Consider the following 15,916-nt stretch of genomic DNA (forward strand, 5'->3'; position numbering starts at 1 on the left):
GGAAACACAGGGGCCCTTCACCAGGATGAGCAACGTTTATTTTAGTGACCTCAGTACTAGAAAAGTCTGGCACTGGCAATGTGCATTGATGAGATATGTTTAGGCAAAGGGAGGAAGCAGTGTGTGAAGAGAGGCTGAGATACTGTCAGTCAGTAAAAATTCAGTTCTTTCTTCTTCCCACTGTTAGGAAGATGCAGGTGTTTTTAAAAAACAACAGTTTACTTTAGCCTCTCTCCTCCTAGCAACCTGCTCCCTCACTATACTAGACTCCAGTGAAAAAACAGTTGTGGCAGTATCCCATGGAGGAATTCAAGATAACTCAAGATAAAAAGCATTATCAACCGTACAATTAACTGTGCTGGTGACAGCTGATGGTAGGAGCTGCTGTTTTAACTCAGGTAATTAAGCAGGGGACAGTAATGTAACGTTCTTGGACTCAGATGCCATCTGACAACTTCAGCCATTAGTAAAGTGCTGGCTCTGGTTAAGGAATATGTAGGTGTGGGGAAAAAAACAAACCAGAACTACAGAGTTTGGGAGAAACTGCAACTACATTCTGTTTCTTCTTTCTTTCCAAGCTACATAAGAATACAGTGATCTCTGCTGGCTGTAGGACAGCTGCTCCTGATGACAAATCCAGGGTGCCTGATAAGGTAGGCAGCAGGAGATGCCTCTGAGCATTCAGCCCAAAATGAACACAAATGCTTAGGTTTAGTTCCTCCTAAGCCTTTCCTTTCATGTGGCCCTAATGCTGCTGGCAGGACAAAGGTACTAGGGAATTTACAGCCTGGAGCCTTTCAATAAAACAACACAGTGGCTTACAGCCGTGTCATGCTCTATGTAGTAATCCATGTCTACCTCGATTACTTTAGGAAGTAATTTAAAGATAAGAAAAGGTTGGCTTCTGATCTAGAGCAGGCTCTTTGCTGTGTATGGCTTTGTTCAACACCTTTCTTGCATCGAGGTTCAATTTTTGCAGTAGCTCAGTAGCATTTCCTACAAATTCCACCTGTTTCTAATAGCTGGCTCAGCACCCCTTGAGCAGTATTTCATATTTCTTCCATTTGAACACCTAGATGATAGTAGGCTTTTATATAAGCAACCAGTAGGAGAAAAGAGGCTCTCCAAGGCTTAGCTTGGGAAATGGAGGTGTGCAAAAGAAAGCTGGAACACCGCACCAGGGCTCTGGGGCAGAGTCAAGGAGGGTTCATGGTGTGGCTTTTCCTCCCCTTGCATGCCAGGCTGAAGGGAGGCAGCACACTGGGGCAGTGAGCACACGCAGGGTGCAGCCATTGGGCTGACCTTGCACTGTTGGCAGCACAAAGGACCTCCTTAGCTACAGGCTTTATGGTTTGCTCCCAATGCCTGAGTACAGGGCCAGAACAAACACTGCCTAAGCGCAGGTGGGTTAAGATCCTCCTCATTCCAAGGGTGCTAGATAGTGTTTGCTGCCTTTCCCCTTCAGAAACTGTACCTTTGTTCTGTCCTGGAGGAGGAGGAGTTCCATGAGAAGGTTAAGGTTGTACCTTGCCTTGTACAGTAGTATGAACTGCCTGCAGGCAGTCCTGCAGATGCAACTGCCTTCCACCCATACACAGGACCCCTACATGGGCAGAAATTGTAGAAGATAGTTGCAGCTTCTCCTGTTGGCAAAAACCCAGCTAGCTAGCACAGTTAAGTCTCCATAGTATAAACTGGACCATCCACCAAGCAGAGAGCAGAAATGATGTCTGCTCAGCCCCAGTGCCTGATTAGATCAGTGGTTCGTCCCAGTTACTCAGATGGGCCTGCTATTGAAAACAAGTTCACTCTAATACTTGGTCAGATCAGACTAGGAAAAAAACCAGACTTGTTCCCCATCTTGGTTGCTCCATCATGCGAGGATGTCGTAATAAATGGATGGTTTTTTGGTCTGCTCACGGAACTGCTCTAGCTTTAGGCCGATCCTCAGAAGAACAGCTTCATCCCACCATTTCGCCATGACCTGGGAGAAGATGGGAGGCAGAAGGAGAAGGATGAATGAAAAAATGTAGCAGCAGATAGATGCTCTTGAAAGCCTAGGAAACAATGCCCCCCCCACCCAGCATCCTCAAAAGATGTTTTTTCCTTTTACCCCAGTAAGTATCATAGCACTCTATTTGGGATAAAGGCAGCTGTGTGACTTTGAATTGCAAGACCTAGATCTTTCCTTTACATGACACCTGGTTCAAGGGGAAAGGATGTAAAGAAGTTACAGAAATGAGAAATAAGAGAGGGAAAGGGTAGTCACCAATACTATGTATTGATGCAAGTAGACAGACCGAGAAATCTTTCTCAAAGATACCCAAAAAGACCTTTGCCATTTAGGAGTAGGGCAAATCACTCCCAAATTAAAGCTTTTCTTTTCAGTACCTGCTAGTTCCTCAAGAGAGCTATGTAGAACAGCAGGGACCTGGTTATGATGCTTCAGGACAAAGCCTGCTGGGGATTTTGTGCCCCAGCATTCACAAAGAGAAAATACTCACCTGGAGGCTGATTGGAAGCCCAGCAGTAGAATATCCAATGGGGACCACAAGGCCTGGAATCCCAGTGAAGTTACCAAGCTGCATGAACCTAGGGAGAAAAGGTGTCATCAGTATTCCTGGGGACAGCAGCAAATTCATCCCTTTTTGGTAGAGGCAGCTATGATTAATCTCTCCTGCCTTACAGTCTGAGGTTCTTTTCCAGCTTTCTTCCTTTCCCAGACTTTTGTTTCGGTAGCACAGGTAGCACTTTCCTTACCTCATGGACCGGACTGTGAAGGACATATCGCTGCTCCCAGTCAAGAGGTCAGATTCATAAATTCTTGGGGCAGTGCAAGGAACAGCTGTGGAGGAATCACAAAATGACTGAATTTGAAAGGGACTTCAGGAAGTCATCTTGTCTCACCTGGCTCAGAAATGGTCAGCTAGTGCAGAGTGTCTGTCACCATGTCCAAATAGCTTTGGAATATTCCCGGGGATGAAGATCCCACAGGCTCTCTGGACAACCTGATGCAGTGCTATGGATACCAGCAGTAAGTCTAGAAATACACAGCAGTCTTTCTAATCAGGCTGCATTATCCTCTAAGGGTGCAAGGCACAGCAAAGTGCACAAAAGTCATACTTTCAAAACTGAGGAGGGAAAGTTAATGAAGTGACTATTCTGAAAAGGCACCACACAGCTGTTGAGGACTGGCTCTTTAGCCAAGAGTGCCAATACCTGGTGTAAGGATACAGTTCACAGTGCTGAAGATCTCTTGCAAAAATCTCATGGTCCGAGTTCTCTGTCGATTTGCCTGCAAGCAGAGAGAATACTGTCTGATGGGCCCTCCTGGCTCACCAAATTCACGTTTGATGCTGGCAGACTCTGCTCATCAGCATCTCTATCTTTGCAGAAGAAGACACCATTCCCGCAGTTTGGAATCAGGGTACAGGGCCGGTGGCATGTTCTCTGTTGTGCCCTACCATCCAGCATGCTTTCTCAGCAGAGGACAGCTAAAGCTGGGTGAAATCTTCCCAAGGGTATGGGGAAGCGAAGAGAAGCCCCTGTTACACCTTTACAGTTTAACTAAGTGCCTCCCTTCAGCCTTCACCGCAGTGTCTTCCTTACCTTAATATAATCCAGAGCTGTGAACTGGGAAGCCAAGGCCAGGCTAGCTCGAGTTTCCAAATTCTGGAAAAAAAAAAGCAACCTGATCAAGGCTCTGCTTGCAGGAAACTGAACTGTGACAGCCCAGGAGTTCTCTTCCAGGTCTGCTCTTCTGTACCAGTAGTCATCCAACAGGATGATTGTCACAGAAGAAGCAGGAGGACCTCAGGTCACTGACATGACACTTGTTCTGTATCACCCAGAACTCCCGACACTGCTCCAAGCTGCTGCTACTTACCATTTCATGGAAATGTTTGTTGAAGTCAGGTTGCAGGAAGTCCCTCATCTCACTGAGAATGCAGATCACATGTGCCACTCGCGCTTCCTCCATCTCTGGAAGAGAGACTTCAACCACACTAGCTCCCAAACTCTGCAGGTGCTTCACCGCTGTGTACAGGACAGGGAAAGCACAGACAGCACCCCTGAGTTCACCAGACCTCACAGAAAGGCTGCAAATCCCCAACCCCTGCAGAGTGACAGACCCCATACACCACTGCAGGGCAGGCATCTTCAGTGCATCGCACGGCATGCACGGCTGCAGCTGCTTCCCCTAGGGAAATGCATTCAACCTAACTACATCTCAGTATTCCAACAGGGCAGAGGCTTGCAGACAGGTTCCTAACTTACCTGCAGTATTTCAGGCAAATTCACCTCACTCCTCTGGCCTCCCAGTTAAGCCAAAGAGTAAAAGGACTGACAATGTTTCCCTGAGCACTTCACATGACCAATGCTCTGTCAGCGTGAAGTGATTATTTAGCATCAAGAGATTCCCATTCAAAGCCTCCTCCGAACCATAATGGTAAAGGAACCAGGGAATACGCAAGAGACCAGGTAAACAATACAGGGCCACTAAATCTTGATGCACTTTAACAAGGCTGAACACCAAGACTTTGGGAAAAGTGAATCTTTTGCAGTCTGAAAAGAATCCTCTTTTTTTCTCCCAGCTTCATCATAAATACCCAAGCTTGCCTATGGTCCATCTCTCCTAAGGAAATTCTATAAATGTAGAAGTGTGTCTGTGGAAATAAGGAGGGTGAAGAAAATCCAGGCAAAGCCTGAATACTGTGAGCTATCTCAGCTCCAATGCAATTACCATACCGGGCATTGTAGAGGCTTTCTCCCCCGCCCCCAAGTACCCACCAATTTTGCTCAGTCTAAACTCTGACAAAGGCACCCTAAAGGCACCACTTGGCTGATTTCAAGGAAATACCAGAGGAGTGGATATACCACAAAGACCTAGCACTGTATTACTACTGAGCATTATGTTGTGAAACAAGGCCTTCCCTTAAAAGTCTTTTACATTAAAGCTTGCAGAGTAAGTATTACCAAGCACAGATCTCTCTTCATACACACAGAGGCTGAGCACACTGGACTGCATTCTTCTTTTGTAATCTGACAAGCCTACAACTGCTGAGCTTTTTAACCCTCAGCAGTCAGGGGGGCTTCCCTAATACAAAGTTACTGCTGTTTATCCAGCCAGACCCCTTTAAGCAACTGCCTTGAAGGACTTCAGGCAAGAGCTATTTAATGCATACACAAGAGAAGCACCAAGTGACACCATAACATCAGGCACAGTAGGAGACTTACAGACTTTCCCTCTTTACCTTTCTCACAGGCAGACAGGACTTCAGCATCACATGCCTAGAGAATAAGAGGAAAGAACTTTAGTAACTGCTCTCCTTCTCTTGGTAAGCACACTCACCAGGACATCAGTCCTCATGGTGCTTTCCTTGTTCCTGTCCCTAACAGCAGTGACACACAGTCCTACAGGATTTAGGTCACATGCTGCAAGAGAACAGCTTGCAGGTCACACCCCTAATGAAAAGGAAAGGTCACCTTTTCCAGAGCAGAGAATATTCCTCGTCTGCACTGTGCCAGAGCCAGTAAGAGTCTTTTTGCACCTCCAGGATGAAATCCTGAGCACATTTTTGGGGCTGCATTACTATTTTCACACAGTACTAGCTTGCAAGCCCCATTCTACACTGGAATAATGAAATAACACTCAGCAGCTACAGCACTGTCACCAAGTGGGTACACTCCTTTCCCTCATTTGATTTTAAACTAACTGCCTTTTGTAATCAGTTCAGAAACATTGCTTCCAGTAGAATCAGCAATAGTCGTTGCCTTTCCTCATACCTCCAACAGACTCTTACTCAAAAGGCTGCCTTAGAAAAAATATCTCCATGTTGCTGTTTTCACAGGCTGTGTTATCTTCCAATTGCTTAACTAAATATGAGGAGCTCTAATGATGATAGGCAAGAGAACAATGAATGCATTGGGCTCCTTTAAAATCTTATTTTGCAAAGCAGCAGAAAGATAGAGATAAACCAGGCACCTTAAAAAATGTCCAGTCCACTCCCAGTTTTAAGCCTTTCAGGTCAGGAGCGCACATATCAGATAGGGTTGCTTTGGGCTGTTTTAGTCCTGCAGGGAACAAAGAAGAGTTCCTCCTTTTATTCTAGGATGCCTCTAGGAAGGGAGAGCATCTGGGCTCAGGGAGGGAGAGGGCTCACCTACCATATGGATAGAGCAGATCTGGCTCAGCAAGGATACTGTAAACAATGGCTGCATCTGCCACTGATGTACAGATAGGGCCTGTAAAAGAGACCAATTATAAAAAAGTGACAAGAGGTAAATAGTACCTTCCTCCCCAGGTCTTTTCTAAGCAGAGGTTGCGTCCCATGTGCGAGCAGCACACAGCAAGGTCCCTGATGTGCAGCACAAGTCCCCTTACCTACGCTGACTGTGGAGTAGGAGAGTGGCAAGCTGCCATGACAACTGATGCGCCCAAAAGTACCTGGAGAACAAGAAAGGGGACTTAGCTGGGTATCAGCAGTCACTGGGAAGAGCCACCTAGATGGCTCTGGTGCACCCAGGGTAAACAACAAACCCCTGCCAGTCACTTTTATGTCTGCTGTTTCAGAGCCCAGTCTCTCATCCTCCTGTTCTGCTGACCCCCATCTGTCTCATCAGTGAACGTGAATAGTGAAATTGGTTCTCCCCCTTAGAAATTATTTAGTTGAGGGGAAATATATGCAGGGACATTTTGGAGTATTTGTGTTTAAGTATGCAGAAGCAGCATTTGAGGTGTGGAAGATGGAGAGGCAGGAGCAGGATTATCAAGAGCAGGAGACAACACCCCATGGGACTTCTCACCCACTTCACTGGTGAGACTTCATGCCTAACACCAGCTGTCTTCTGCAAGTATTCCTGTCACCTTTCTGACCAGTTGCATTTTGTCATCATCATCATTTTCCTCAGATGAATCAAGATTTGTCAAGTTGACCACATGTGAAGGATGGAAAGAGAGTAATATCTGGTCTTAGGTGAAAGGAAAGGGTAGAAAGGAAAAGCAGCAATCATATTTTGTTTAGTATTTGACCTAAGTTAGGTTTTTTGAACATCTGTTCAACAGAGAGTAGAGAATACTTCCATGCTGCCAGTCTAACCCTCATGACTCTCAGGGTGTTATATTTCAGAGTTTCTCTGGTCAAATTTTACCTCACAAGGGTTAGTAAGTGTCTGATTTGTTTGTGGCATTCTACCTGGAACAGCAAATAAGACAAACACACATCGTTCATGATTAAAGGGCTCTACCTTTCAGCCCCACCACACCACAGAATGAAGCAGGAATCCTCACAGAGCCTCCTCCATCTGTGCCAATAGCCACAGGGCAGAGACCTACAAAAAACCCAGACATTGGCCTGTGATCAGAGACACCTCATGTTGCCCTGTCCATTCCACCAGCAGCTGTATCCAAGACAGCACACAGAGCTTTCTGTTTAGCTAGAAGTTCCCTCCAGCTACTAAACCCAAATCCCCCATAAAAACTAAATGCCTGAGGTACTCTGGCTCAAGACCTTCCTCCCACCAATTCCATTTAGGATCACCTACCTGCTGCTACAGCTGCTGCTGACCCGCTGGAGCTCCCACCTGTGAAGTGGTTAGGATTGTAGGGATTCCTAGGGATCTTGTGGTACCTGAAGCAGACAAAGATTGTTTAACCTTTTCTTAGGAGGACTGTGTGCACTACAGGACAGAAAAAGATCCAGAAACACAGCTTGGGGATTCTGATCTCTTGGTAAGGAGATGCCATTTAATTTCACAAAGTGCCACGTCCCTAGAAAACAAGATGCAAAAGAGACTTCTGTCTCAGAGTCCAATCTCCTGTGAGCATAAGCAGCCCATCCAAAAGAGGCCCAAAGCAAGACCAAAGTTACCACTTCAGCTCTTCTGCTGGCAATGGCACCATGCCTTTACTGCCTGCCACAGTGCATGATGCAGTTCCAAAAGGTGGAGCAGTTGGTGGCCAGCAATCCTTACAGACAAGCGAGTCAGCTCTGCCCTTTATCCCCAAGCAGCAGCTCCCACGTCTCCAGCCTGGCCACAGCCCCTGCAAGCCACAGGGTATCCAGCCGCCCTCCCATGGTGAGGAAATGCTGCCGAGGGGCAGCCCCAGTTCCACCCAGCTGCACGTGCACCAGTGTGGCTCTACACGAGGCTTAGCAAGGCCATGAGCACCACTGCTCTGGAACTGAGTTCTCAGTGTGGCTAGAGCTGGAGAATTCATCACAGTAAAGCTAAGTCAGTGAACCTGTTTTAGCTAGGAAGTAAAACCACTATGTTCTCCTGAGATCACTACCTTTTTCTCAATGTTCTAGGCCTTCAGCCATCACTGAGCCTGAGCACTACGTGACTATTTATTTGTTTTCTGTCACAGCTTTTGTCTACCACTCATCTTATAAACATTCACACTTCCAGGCCTGTAAGGCCTGACAAACCAAGTTCCTTACTCAGCAAACACTTGGAGCCTCTTCTTCATTAGGTTTCAGGAGCCTTCAGGCTTCCACAGCTACTCTAACCCTCAAATCTACAGTACTGGGTTTTCATACCCCCAGGGTTCTGTCATGCTTCCCCTTATTTTTGTACCCTTCCCTGTGAGTTCTGGACACTCATAGGTATTTCTAGATTGGGAGAAGAGAGAGGAAAGGGATTTTTTACCTATTAGGGTTGCAGCCAGTTGTTCCAGTCCCTAGTTCATGCATGTTTGAGACCCCAATAATGATAGCCCCAGCCTCTCGCAGCTTCTTGGCCACAGTAGCATCTTCTGTTTCTGGCTGTGTCCCAAGATACACTGTTCCCACTCGGTGATGGTAAGGTACCTTAGCAAGAAAACACCTAATTATTCATTCCAAAACCCTGACAAAGGAGCACATGCACACTTCAGCATCACAACAGATCCCAGACATTAGGACCCATGGAGGTAATCAAGGGCTAGGGAGGACCACTCTTCAACTTCTCCTGTGTTGGTCTCTGTCAGCAGGGACACTTCACCCTTCAATATTTGGTCCTTCTCCCATGCAGAGAATTCCTCTTCACACCATGACACAGAAGAGCAGAAACATGTAGATGGTCAAAGCCTGCCTCCCTTGCAGCAATGCAACTGCTATGGCCAGAGGCTGAAGATCACTTTGGCCTCACAGCACACAGCTCTGTGTTCCATCTTTCTATGCACAGAGCTACAGCATTTCAGATCTGCATGCTTTAAGGCCTTGCATGAAGATTAGTCAAATGTCAAAATACCAGATGGACTTATTTTCAGGGTATGCTATGTACTTTTCACTTTGAGGCAGCAACAGAAGAATCTGTACATAAACAGGACTCCCACCATAGGGCTAGGTCTCTGCAGAGCCTACAACAGCCTGATGGCACTGCCACAAGAATTTACTGTTAGCTGTTGTTAGGCCACAGGTAAAAATCTTTGTCAGTAGGGATTTTCAAAGTAACTTGTGTACTTCTGGTGATGTGTATTTTAAGGTAAGGAGAGAGGGATGCTTTGCCAGTGGAGCAGAGTCAGTGCCTGAGAAATACAGACAGTTACACCCACTGTACAGATGCTTTTATACATTCTCATTTCAACATAAGAGACTGTTTCCCACGCCCACCCTCTACTCCCTGGGAACTGAAGAGATCAGTACAAGATACAGAACACGTCTGCTGTATGCAAGATCTGTCTTCACCTTGTAAAATCTGTTAATCCTACTCACTACAAACCCAGATACAACCCCTCATTACAAACATTTACCCAGGCTTCTGCTGAGAAGGTGGTCTTAAAACCTTTATCACAGTGAGTTGTCCAGGTTTACCACCTGCAGCAGGAACTAGCAGCTAGACAGGAAACTCACCACTTTGAATTCTTCTTTCAGGCACACTGGGATGCCATCCAGACAAGACAGGGTACACTTATTCCTGTAACGAGTAGTGGAGGCCTCAGCCATCTGCACAGAGAAGAAGGAAAAGCATAAAGCATATGTTACATATATTTAGCTGAGCTGAAGGTCATCACCAGTATTGGGATGGATATAAAGAATGGCTTTCTTAGCCAGTCTAGAAGTTTCCTTCTTCCACCATATGCTGGTGGGAAACTACAACTTGGAACTATCTCCACTAATGAATGCCACATAAGTACAGAAGTCCCATTACAAACATTTGTGCAACAGGAAACAGATTGCTTTAATGCTACCTCTCTTTGCAGGAAGGAAAGCAAACTTGTTAGTAATCCTCTAAACACAGAGAAAGGAAAAAATGTACTTATTTTTCTGTGCATATTGGCCCTCCTAATGGATGCTACTGCTCTTGGGGAGGCAGAGGCCCTTTTCCCACCAGAGGCAGACATTACCAGCATTATTTGCTCCTGGTCCCACTGCACTATGGCTCTGAGTGGCGGCGTGGATTTGTCGCAGTCCTCCAACATGGCAATGATGTTCTTGGCTACCTGGGATGGCGTCAGCTTCCCACTCCTACAGGACAGGAGAAGTTGGGAGTTTGTTACAAGACCTCCCCTCATCACATCCACTCACAGGGTTTGTCTCCCATGCAGCAAGATGGCAGCTGTCACAGCTTTAAGCAAGAATTAGGTAAGAATCTCCGTGTGGTGATGATCTGAACACTGCTGACACCATCAAGACAGGAGATTCTCTTCCTTAAGGGGAGAATTTGCCTACACAGAATGCTCCTTAGAGCTGGGGCAAAAGCTAGGAGAGTTACCCAAATATTCCTGAACCAGCAGACAGATAAACAGGGACAAACAGCTGACAGCTATACTGAGAGTCCTCAAGCTCCTGAAAGCTTGGAAGCAACAAAACTCCCAGTATATTGAGCTAAGACCAAGAGGTCAGACACCTTTATGCAGGCCTCCTGTTACAGAGAAGGGGCTCCCAGCAGTACTGTCATAACCCACCTTTGAAAAACCTTCCCTCCCTCCTGGCAAAGGCTATGTTACACCACAAACACACCGTCTCTGGCTGACACAACAGGCTCACAGCCAAGATGCAACAGATGCAACCTGTAACACCAGACTGCAGTGTCAGCCCTTTGCTCCAATGCCATAGCCTGCAAGCAGACGTGGCCCTCGATGAACAAGTTCTAGGAGTACAAGAATATTCATCCAAGGGCTCTACGTCTGACACATGTCCCAGAGGCAATTAGGATTTACCAGGCAGCCAACAGCTCATGGAACCCCAGTCAGTGGGGTGTTTTCAGCTCTTCCCAAGCTGGACATGTTTACTGGGTGAAAGCAGGTGTCGTGCCCAGAGAAGCACAAGGAGCTGGGGAACCAAGGGATTCATCAAAGCCCTACAGTATACACCAACTTGCATAATCCAGATCAACCTTCATCTACTTCTCACATGTGTTTGAGCAAACAAGATATGTAGAAATCTCTCTCAGACAAGACTGACAACAAGACAAAGAAAACGGCATTTAAAAATCCTTGCACGGCTTGTAAAGTTCTGCTAGCTCTCCCAGACGACTTTCCTTTGTTATTCTACTAAAGGGAAAGAACAGTAGGAAGTGATGATAAACAATGGCACCTCAAGGACAATGCTAACAAAGAGATGCCTGAGAGCCTGTGAACAGTGGCAGCCCACAGGAGAGGAACATGCGGGACAGGTTGTTTTCAGAACATAATTTCACCTACCGGTAGCATTCCAGATAGTCTTTGATCCCTTTGAAGCTAAACCCGTTCCTAGCAGAATCAGACCTGCAAAAGAAAGGATTAAAAGGTGTAACTGTGAGCCCCCAAAGCCAGGTTTGTTTAGACCTGTAGACTTCAGCATCACTGTCCAATGCAATTTGGGCATCACTCACAGCAAACCATGTGGATGAGCTGCCCCTGCATTACAGCTCACACTCTGTCAGACTCCTTGCACACAAGCCAGGCAACAGGTACACTACAGATACCACAGAAATAAGGGATCAGTTTTGCCAGTATGTTCTAGATTTTTCATATTCCTACTGAAATACAGCAGTCATTAACCTGTTCAAAATGTATTCCAGATTTACATTTGCAACTCGGCATTGCAACATTATAGCCCAGCTGGAATATACTTGTGAACCTCCTCTCAGGATCTCTGTCAAAAGTTCAATCCAGAGAGCCAGCAGCACATCTGGGTGTGCAGTGCAGGAGTGGGAAAAGGCACCATGCAGCACACAAGGATACACACAAGCAAACTGCTTCAACACCACGTCAGTGGCTCTAGCACATAAGCAGCAGACTATTTCTCATCACTAACAAAGCTAATTTCTTGGCATAATTTTCTTGAAAACCTGTGTTCCTTCTCTCCTCCAAGCAAACCTGGTGTTCTCTTCGAGATTCCCTGCAGGCTAGAAACAGCACTCCTGTAAAGTCAGTTAGAGGAATCTATTTACTGATTAGCCAAACACTAAGTGTACCTGATCTCATAGTGCAACCAGAGCCCTGGTAAGAGCAGAATTTAGTCTCTCCCCGGCAGGCAGACTCCCTTTTCCCTTTCACATTGCTTGTAATCACTGGTGATTTATAAGTTACAAAAGGCGAGATGACTGACAGCACTATTTGTTTTGTGAGGTGGCTGGGCATGGAAACAAGAATTCAATCTAAACTGCTGACAATGACAGCTTCCCACTAACATCACAGTGCCAGCACGTGTGCTCTTCCACTCCTCTCTCACGCATCACATACTGACCTTGCTTCTGTCAGCTGCCTGATAACATCTGAAGGGCTCTCAGCCTCCCGCTTGTCTTCTGCAACCCCTGCAGCAACCTCCGGGACAAACGTGGGATCTTCATGAATGTCAAGGGAACGCATAAGCAAGAAGTTGTTCATTCTGAATAAGAGAGAGTTACTGCTGGAGTTTTCAACCTCGATGATGACAAATTTTTCACACTGTGCAGAAGGAATCTTACCCAAGAACATTTTGTCTTAGTCTGCTTTCACAGCAGGGAGTTGCAACAGTTGCAAGCTAATCTCTCACGCATTTCCTAAAGGCGGCATCAAATCTGTTCTGCCTGCTTAACAAAGCCTCCTACCTCCTGACATAAGGACAGCCTCTTTCCCAAACTGGGAAAGAAAGGGTGGAAGTTTTTGATTCACTTTAATTAGAGCTCTCATACACAGTCCAAACAAGACAGGAATGGAGAGGAATATAAAAGGAAAATGTAGTATAAGCCACACATTTAATCACTAATCCTGTTAAAACAAGCACGTCTTCAGACATTTCATTACTTGCTTCAACAAGTTTGTTTGCAATCAAATACAATTGGGATTGCAGCATAAATCCATAATTTGGACCACATAAAGCAAGTAAATCAAAACCCTGTCACAGATATCCAGGCATGATCTGTGGTGTAACAGCAGTAACACTTGCTGAGGTTTGATTTGCTCAAACAGCCCACATCCTAAGTAAAATTCAGAGGTGACACAGTTCTCAGTGTCCTTGGATCTGCACAGATGATCCTTCAAATGATGGGCAAACTATAGGACAAAAGCATGAAGAGGTTCCTGAACCTCTTACCCAAGCATCTCCTAGTGCAATGCACACTTGAAATCGTTTCTGAACAAAAACACAGGTGAGAGAAAGAAGAAAGGCTGACCTAATATAGAGAATATAATTAAAAAGAACTTACCAAAACCTCTGAACTATGTCTGGCCTCACTTCCCCACTCCCCACTTCTTTTAACCCTATCAGTGATAAGCACAGCATTTTTGCACACCCACCAGCTTTGAAAAAAAAAGATTTAACAGAAGAGCAAAGGCAAAGAGACATAAAGGCAAACAAAGGGCAAAAAGAAAAGCTGGCAAATACAGTTTCTATGCACCTGCATGAGTGTGAAGAAGATTCATTTCTTCTCATAGAGACCCACTCAAATGACAGTAGTTAAAAAAATAATCTAGCAGGCATCTATGAAATAATCTTACTCACTCTCCAATCAAATTATGCAGCTTTTCTCTTTAAAAGATATAATTTCAGATAACCTACAAGCAGTGTGCAATGCAAGTACCTTAAACTTAAAAAAGAAATAAAAGAAACTTGGAGTGGGAGAAAACTCCCCACGCTTACCTCATTAAGAATGGCAGTAAGCAGATCTGTCCAAAAGCCTAGGAAAAAAGCAAGCAAAAATGTTGGCTTGCAGCAACTTTGACCTGAACACCTTCTTTCACTAGACAAGGAATGCTGAATATGCTCATGATTGGTGCAGGCTCAGAGCAGCCTAGAGAGTATGCAATGCTATGCAGTAAAGAGACAGCACAAACACTTGTGCTTTACACCACAAAAATGGCCTGAAATGCTTTCCCCCCACCTCTCATATTTATATCATTATAAAAAGAGTATTCTTCTGATTCTTCTGCCTTTGTCTTTCCCTGACTCACACACAAAGCCTGCAGCTGCAACACTGTTAAGAAGCATCCATATAGCCCCCATCTGTTATTTTCTTCATGTTCCACAGATTATGCAAACACTGGATAAGGTAGGAGCTTATCGTTTTATTTACTATTAGGACTTTTCCCATCTCTCTCAACCAGCTCCCACAGGAAAAGGAGTCAACTTAGAAAAGCATGAGAAATTTATAGACTCTGTGGTAGCAGACAGCTGAAAATTCTCTTTCAGTAGCCTGGCTCCCATTGTAGCAGCATCAGCAGTGCCAAAGAGATCAGCTTTGTTCTGGCCTGTTTTAGTAGCTTAACAATGGACTTCAGAAACACATCGGGAGATGTACAAATGCAGTACAAGTCTGAGGCAAGGCTCACAAAGCAGCATGTTACCTCACACACTGCATAAGAATTACAGCACCTAATGAAAACACATGGCTCCTAATCTACATCTAATCTATCACGGCACAATCTTGGAGGAGACTGAGAATCTCACATCCCCCTTCCAAGGGAGAGATAGGGAAAGGAAAGAAGCCCTTCGTCATGCACCAGAAGCAGCCACAGAGCAAAAGACAACAAAGTATTCTGCTTATTGCATCTTGACAGAAAGCTTCTGCTAAGTATTCTCACACATAAACACAGCCCATCGAGCTGTTTCACTCCAGGCCCAGCCAGACTTTGTACCAAGCTTTGTAACAGGTGACACGGCTGAAAAGAAACTTGCGCCTACCTCGCTCGAAAGGAAAAGCCAAGCGACAGCAGCAGCAATCAAACCCAGCTGCTTCCAGCAGAAGCTGGGGCGAGGCGGGCAGTGCCCAGGGCATGCAGGCTTTCCTGACCCCGAGCGGTCCCGGTGCCACAGCCGCTCCCGCACACGCCGGTGCCCGCCCGAGGGGAGCACGGGCGGCACAGCTGCCTGCAGCACCTGCGGGAACCCCCTCAGAGGGCTGAGGCACCCAAGTCCTTTGACGTCCAAGAAAAGCTGCAGGCACTTGTACTTCGAGTCTGATGACAACTTGGGGCTCTCCGCGCCCGAGGACACACAGGAGGGCACCTCAGCCAGCGGCCGGCGCTCTCGGTGCCCGCGGCATCACACCTGGGGCCGGATGAACCCGAGAGCACGCAGAGAGCCACGACCTCCCCGCCGAGCCCCGCTGCCTCCGGACCCCCTGCCCTGCTTTCCCCGCGCAGCCCCGGGTTTCACTGCCCCGTCTGCCGCCCCGCACTCACCGTGTTGGCCACATGGACGAAGAGGCGCAGCCCGGCGCCGCACAGCCTCGGAGCCCACTGCGGAGAGAAGGCGACAAGTGAGGGGAGCGCCGGCCCCGCCGCCCCGCGCCCGCCGCCCCCCGCCCGGCCCGGCGCTCACGGTGTCCCGGGGCGGGCCCGCCGGCCCGGCCTGGCGCGGGCCCCGGCGGTGCAGCACGGCCGCCGCGCTGCCCGTGTGCCGCCGCCAGCAGCACAGGTAGGCGGCGGCGGCCGCGGGCAGCAGCGACACGAGCAGCAGCAGCAGCGGCGCCATCGCGGTGCTCCCTGCCCTGCGAGCCCTCCCGCTGCCGGGGCGGTGCTGGGGCTGGC

The 15,916-nt window shown here is 47.0% G+C and overlaps 1 protein-coding gene across 1 annotated transcript; it reads right to left on the bottom strand.

The window, feature by feature from the left end:
• Window positions 1–20: 20 nt before the first annotated feature.
• LOC134562502 (uncharacterized) lies at window positions 21–15,892 on the bottom strand. The gene is made up of 20 exons (XM_063419922.1): window positions 15,708–15,892; window positions 15,569–15,625; window positions 14,028–14,065; window positions 12,654–12,794; window positions 11,627–11,689; window positions 10,328–10,448; window positions 9,834–9,926; window positions 8,650–8,810; window positions 7,543–7,628; window positions 7,246–7,329; window positions 6,383–6,445; window positions 6,166–6,243; window positions 5,984–6,072; window positions 5,253–5,289; window positions 3,887–4,035; window positions 3,610–3,672; window positions 3,220–3,295; window positions 2,761–2,845; window positions 2,505–2,592; window positions 21–1,984 (listed from the first exon to the last, which is right to left on the bottom strand). Exons 1-20 carry the CDS (start codon window positions 15,858–15,860, stop codon window positions 1,874–1,876), a joined length of 1,836 nt encoding a protein of 611 aa, XP_063275992.1. The 5' UTR covers window positions 15,861–15,892; the 3' UTR covers window positions 21–1,873.
• Between the last annotated feature and the right edge of the window lie 24 nt (window positions 15,893–15,916).

Source organism: Prinia subflava, chromosome 28 (genome assembly GCF_021018805.1).
Source record: "Prinia subflava isolate CZ2003 ecotype Zambia chromosome 28, Cam_Psub_1.2, whole genome shotgun sequence".
In the NCBI taxonomy this organism is placed as follows: Eukaryota; Metazoa; Chordata; class Aves; order Passeriformes; family Cisticolidae; genus Prinia; species Prinia subflava.

Bases quoted from the DNA above. Each gene is read 5' to 3' on its own strand.
- LOC134562502 (XM_063419922.1), bottom strand. From the start codon at position 15,860: ATGGCGCCGCTGCTGCTGCTGCTCGTGTCGCTGCTGCCCGCGGCCGCC. The intron at 6,244-6,382 runs GTAAGGGGACTT...TCTCTTTTACAG, and splicing joins CTACTCCACAGTCAGCGTAG to GCCCTATCTGTACATCAGTG. The intron at 3,296-3,609 runs GTAAGGAAGACA...CTCTGCTTGCAG, and splicing joins CAGCTCTGGATTATATTAAG to GCAAATCGACAGAGAACTCG.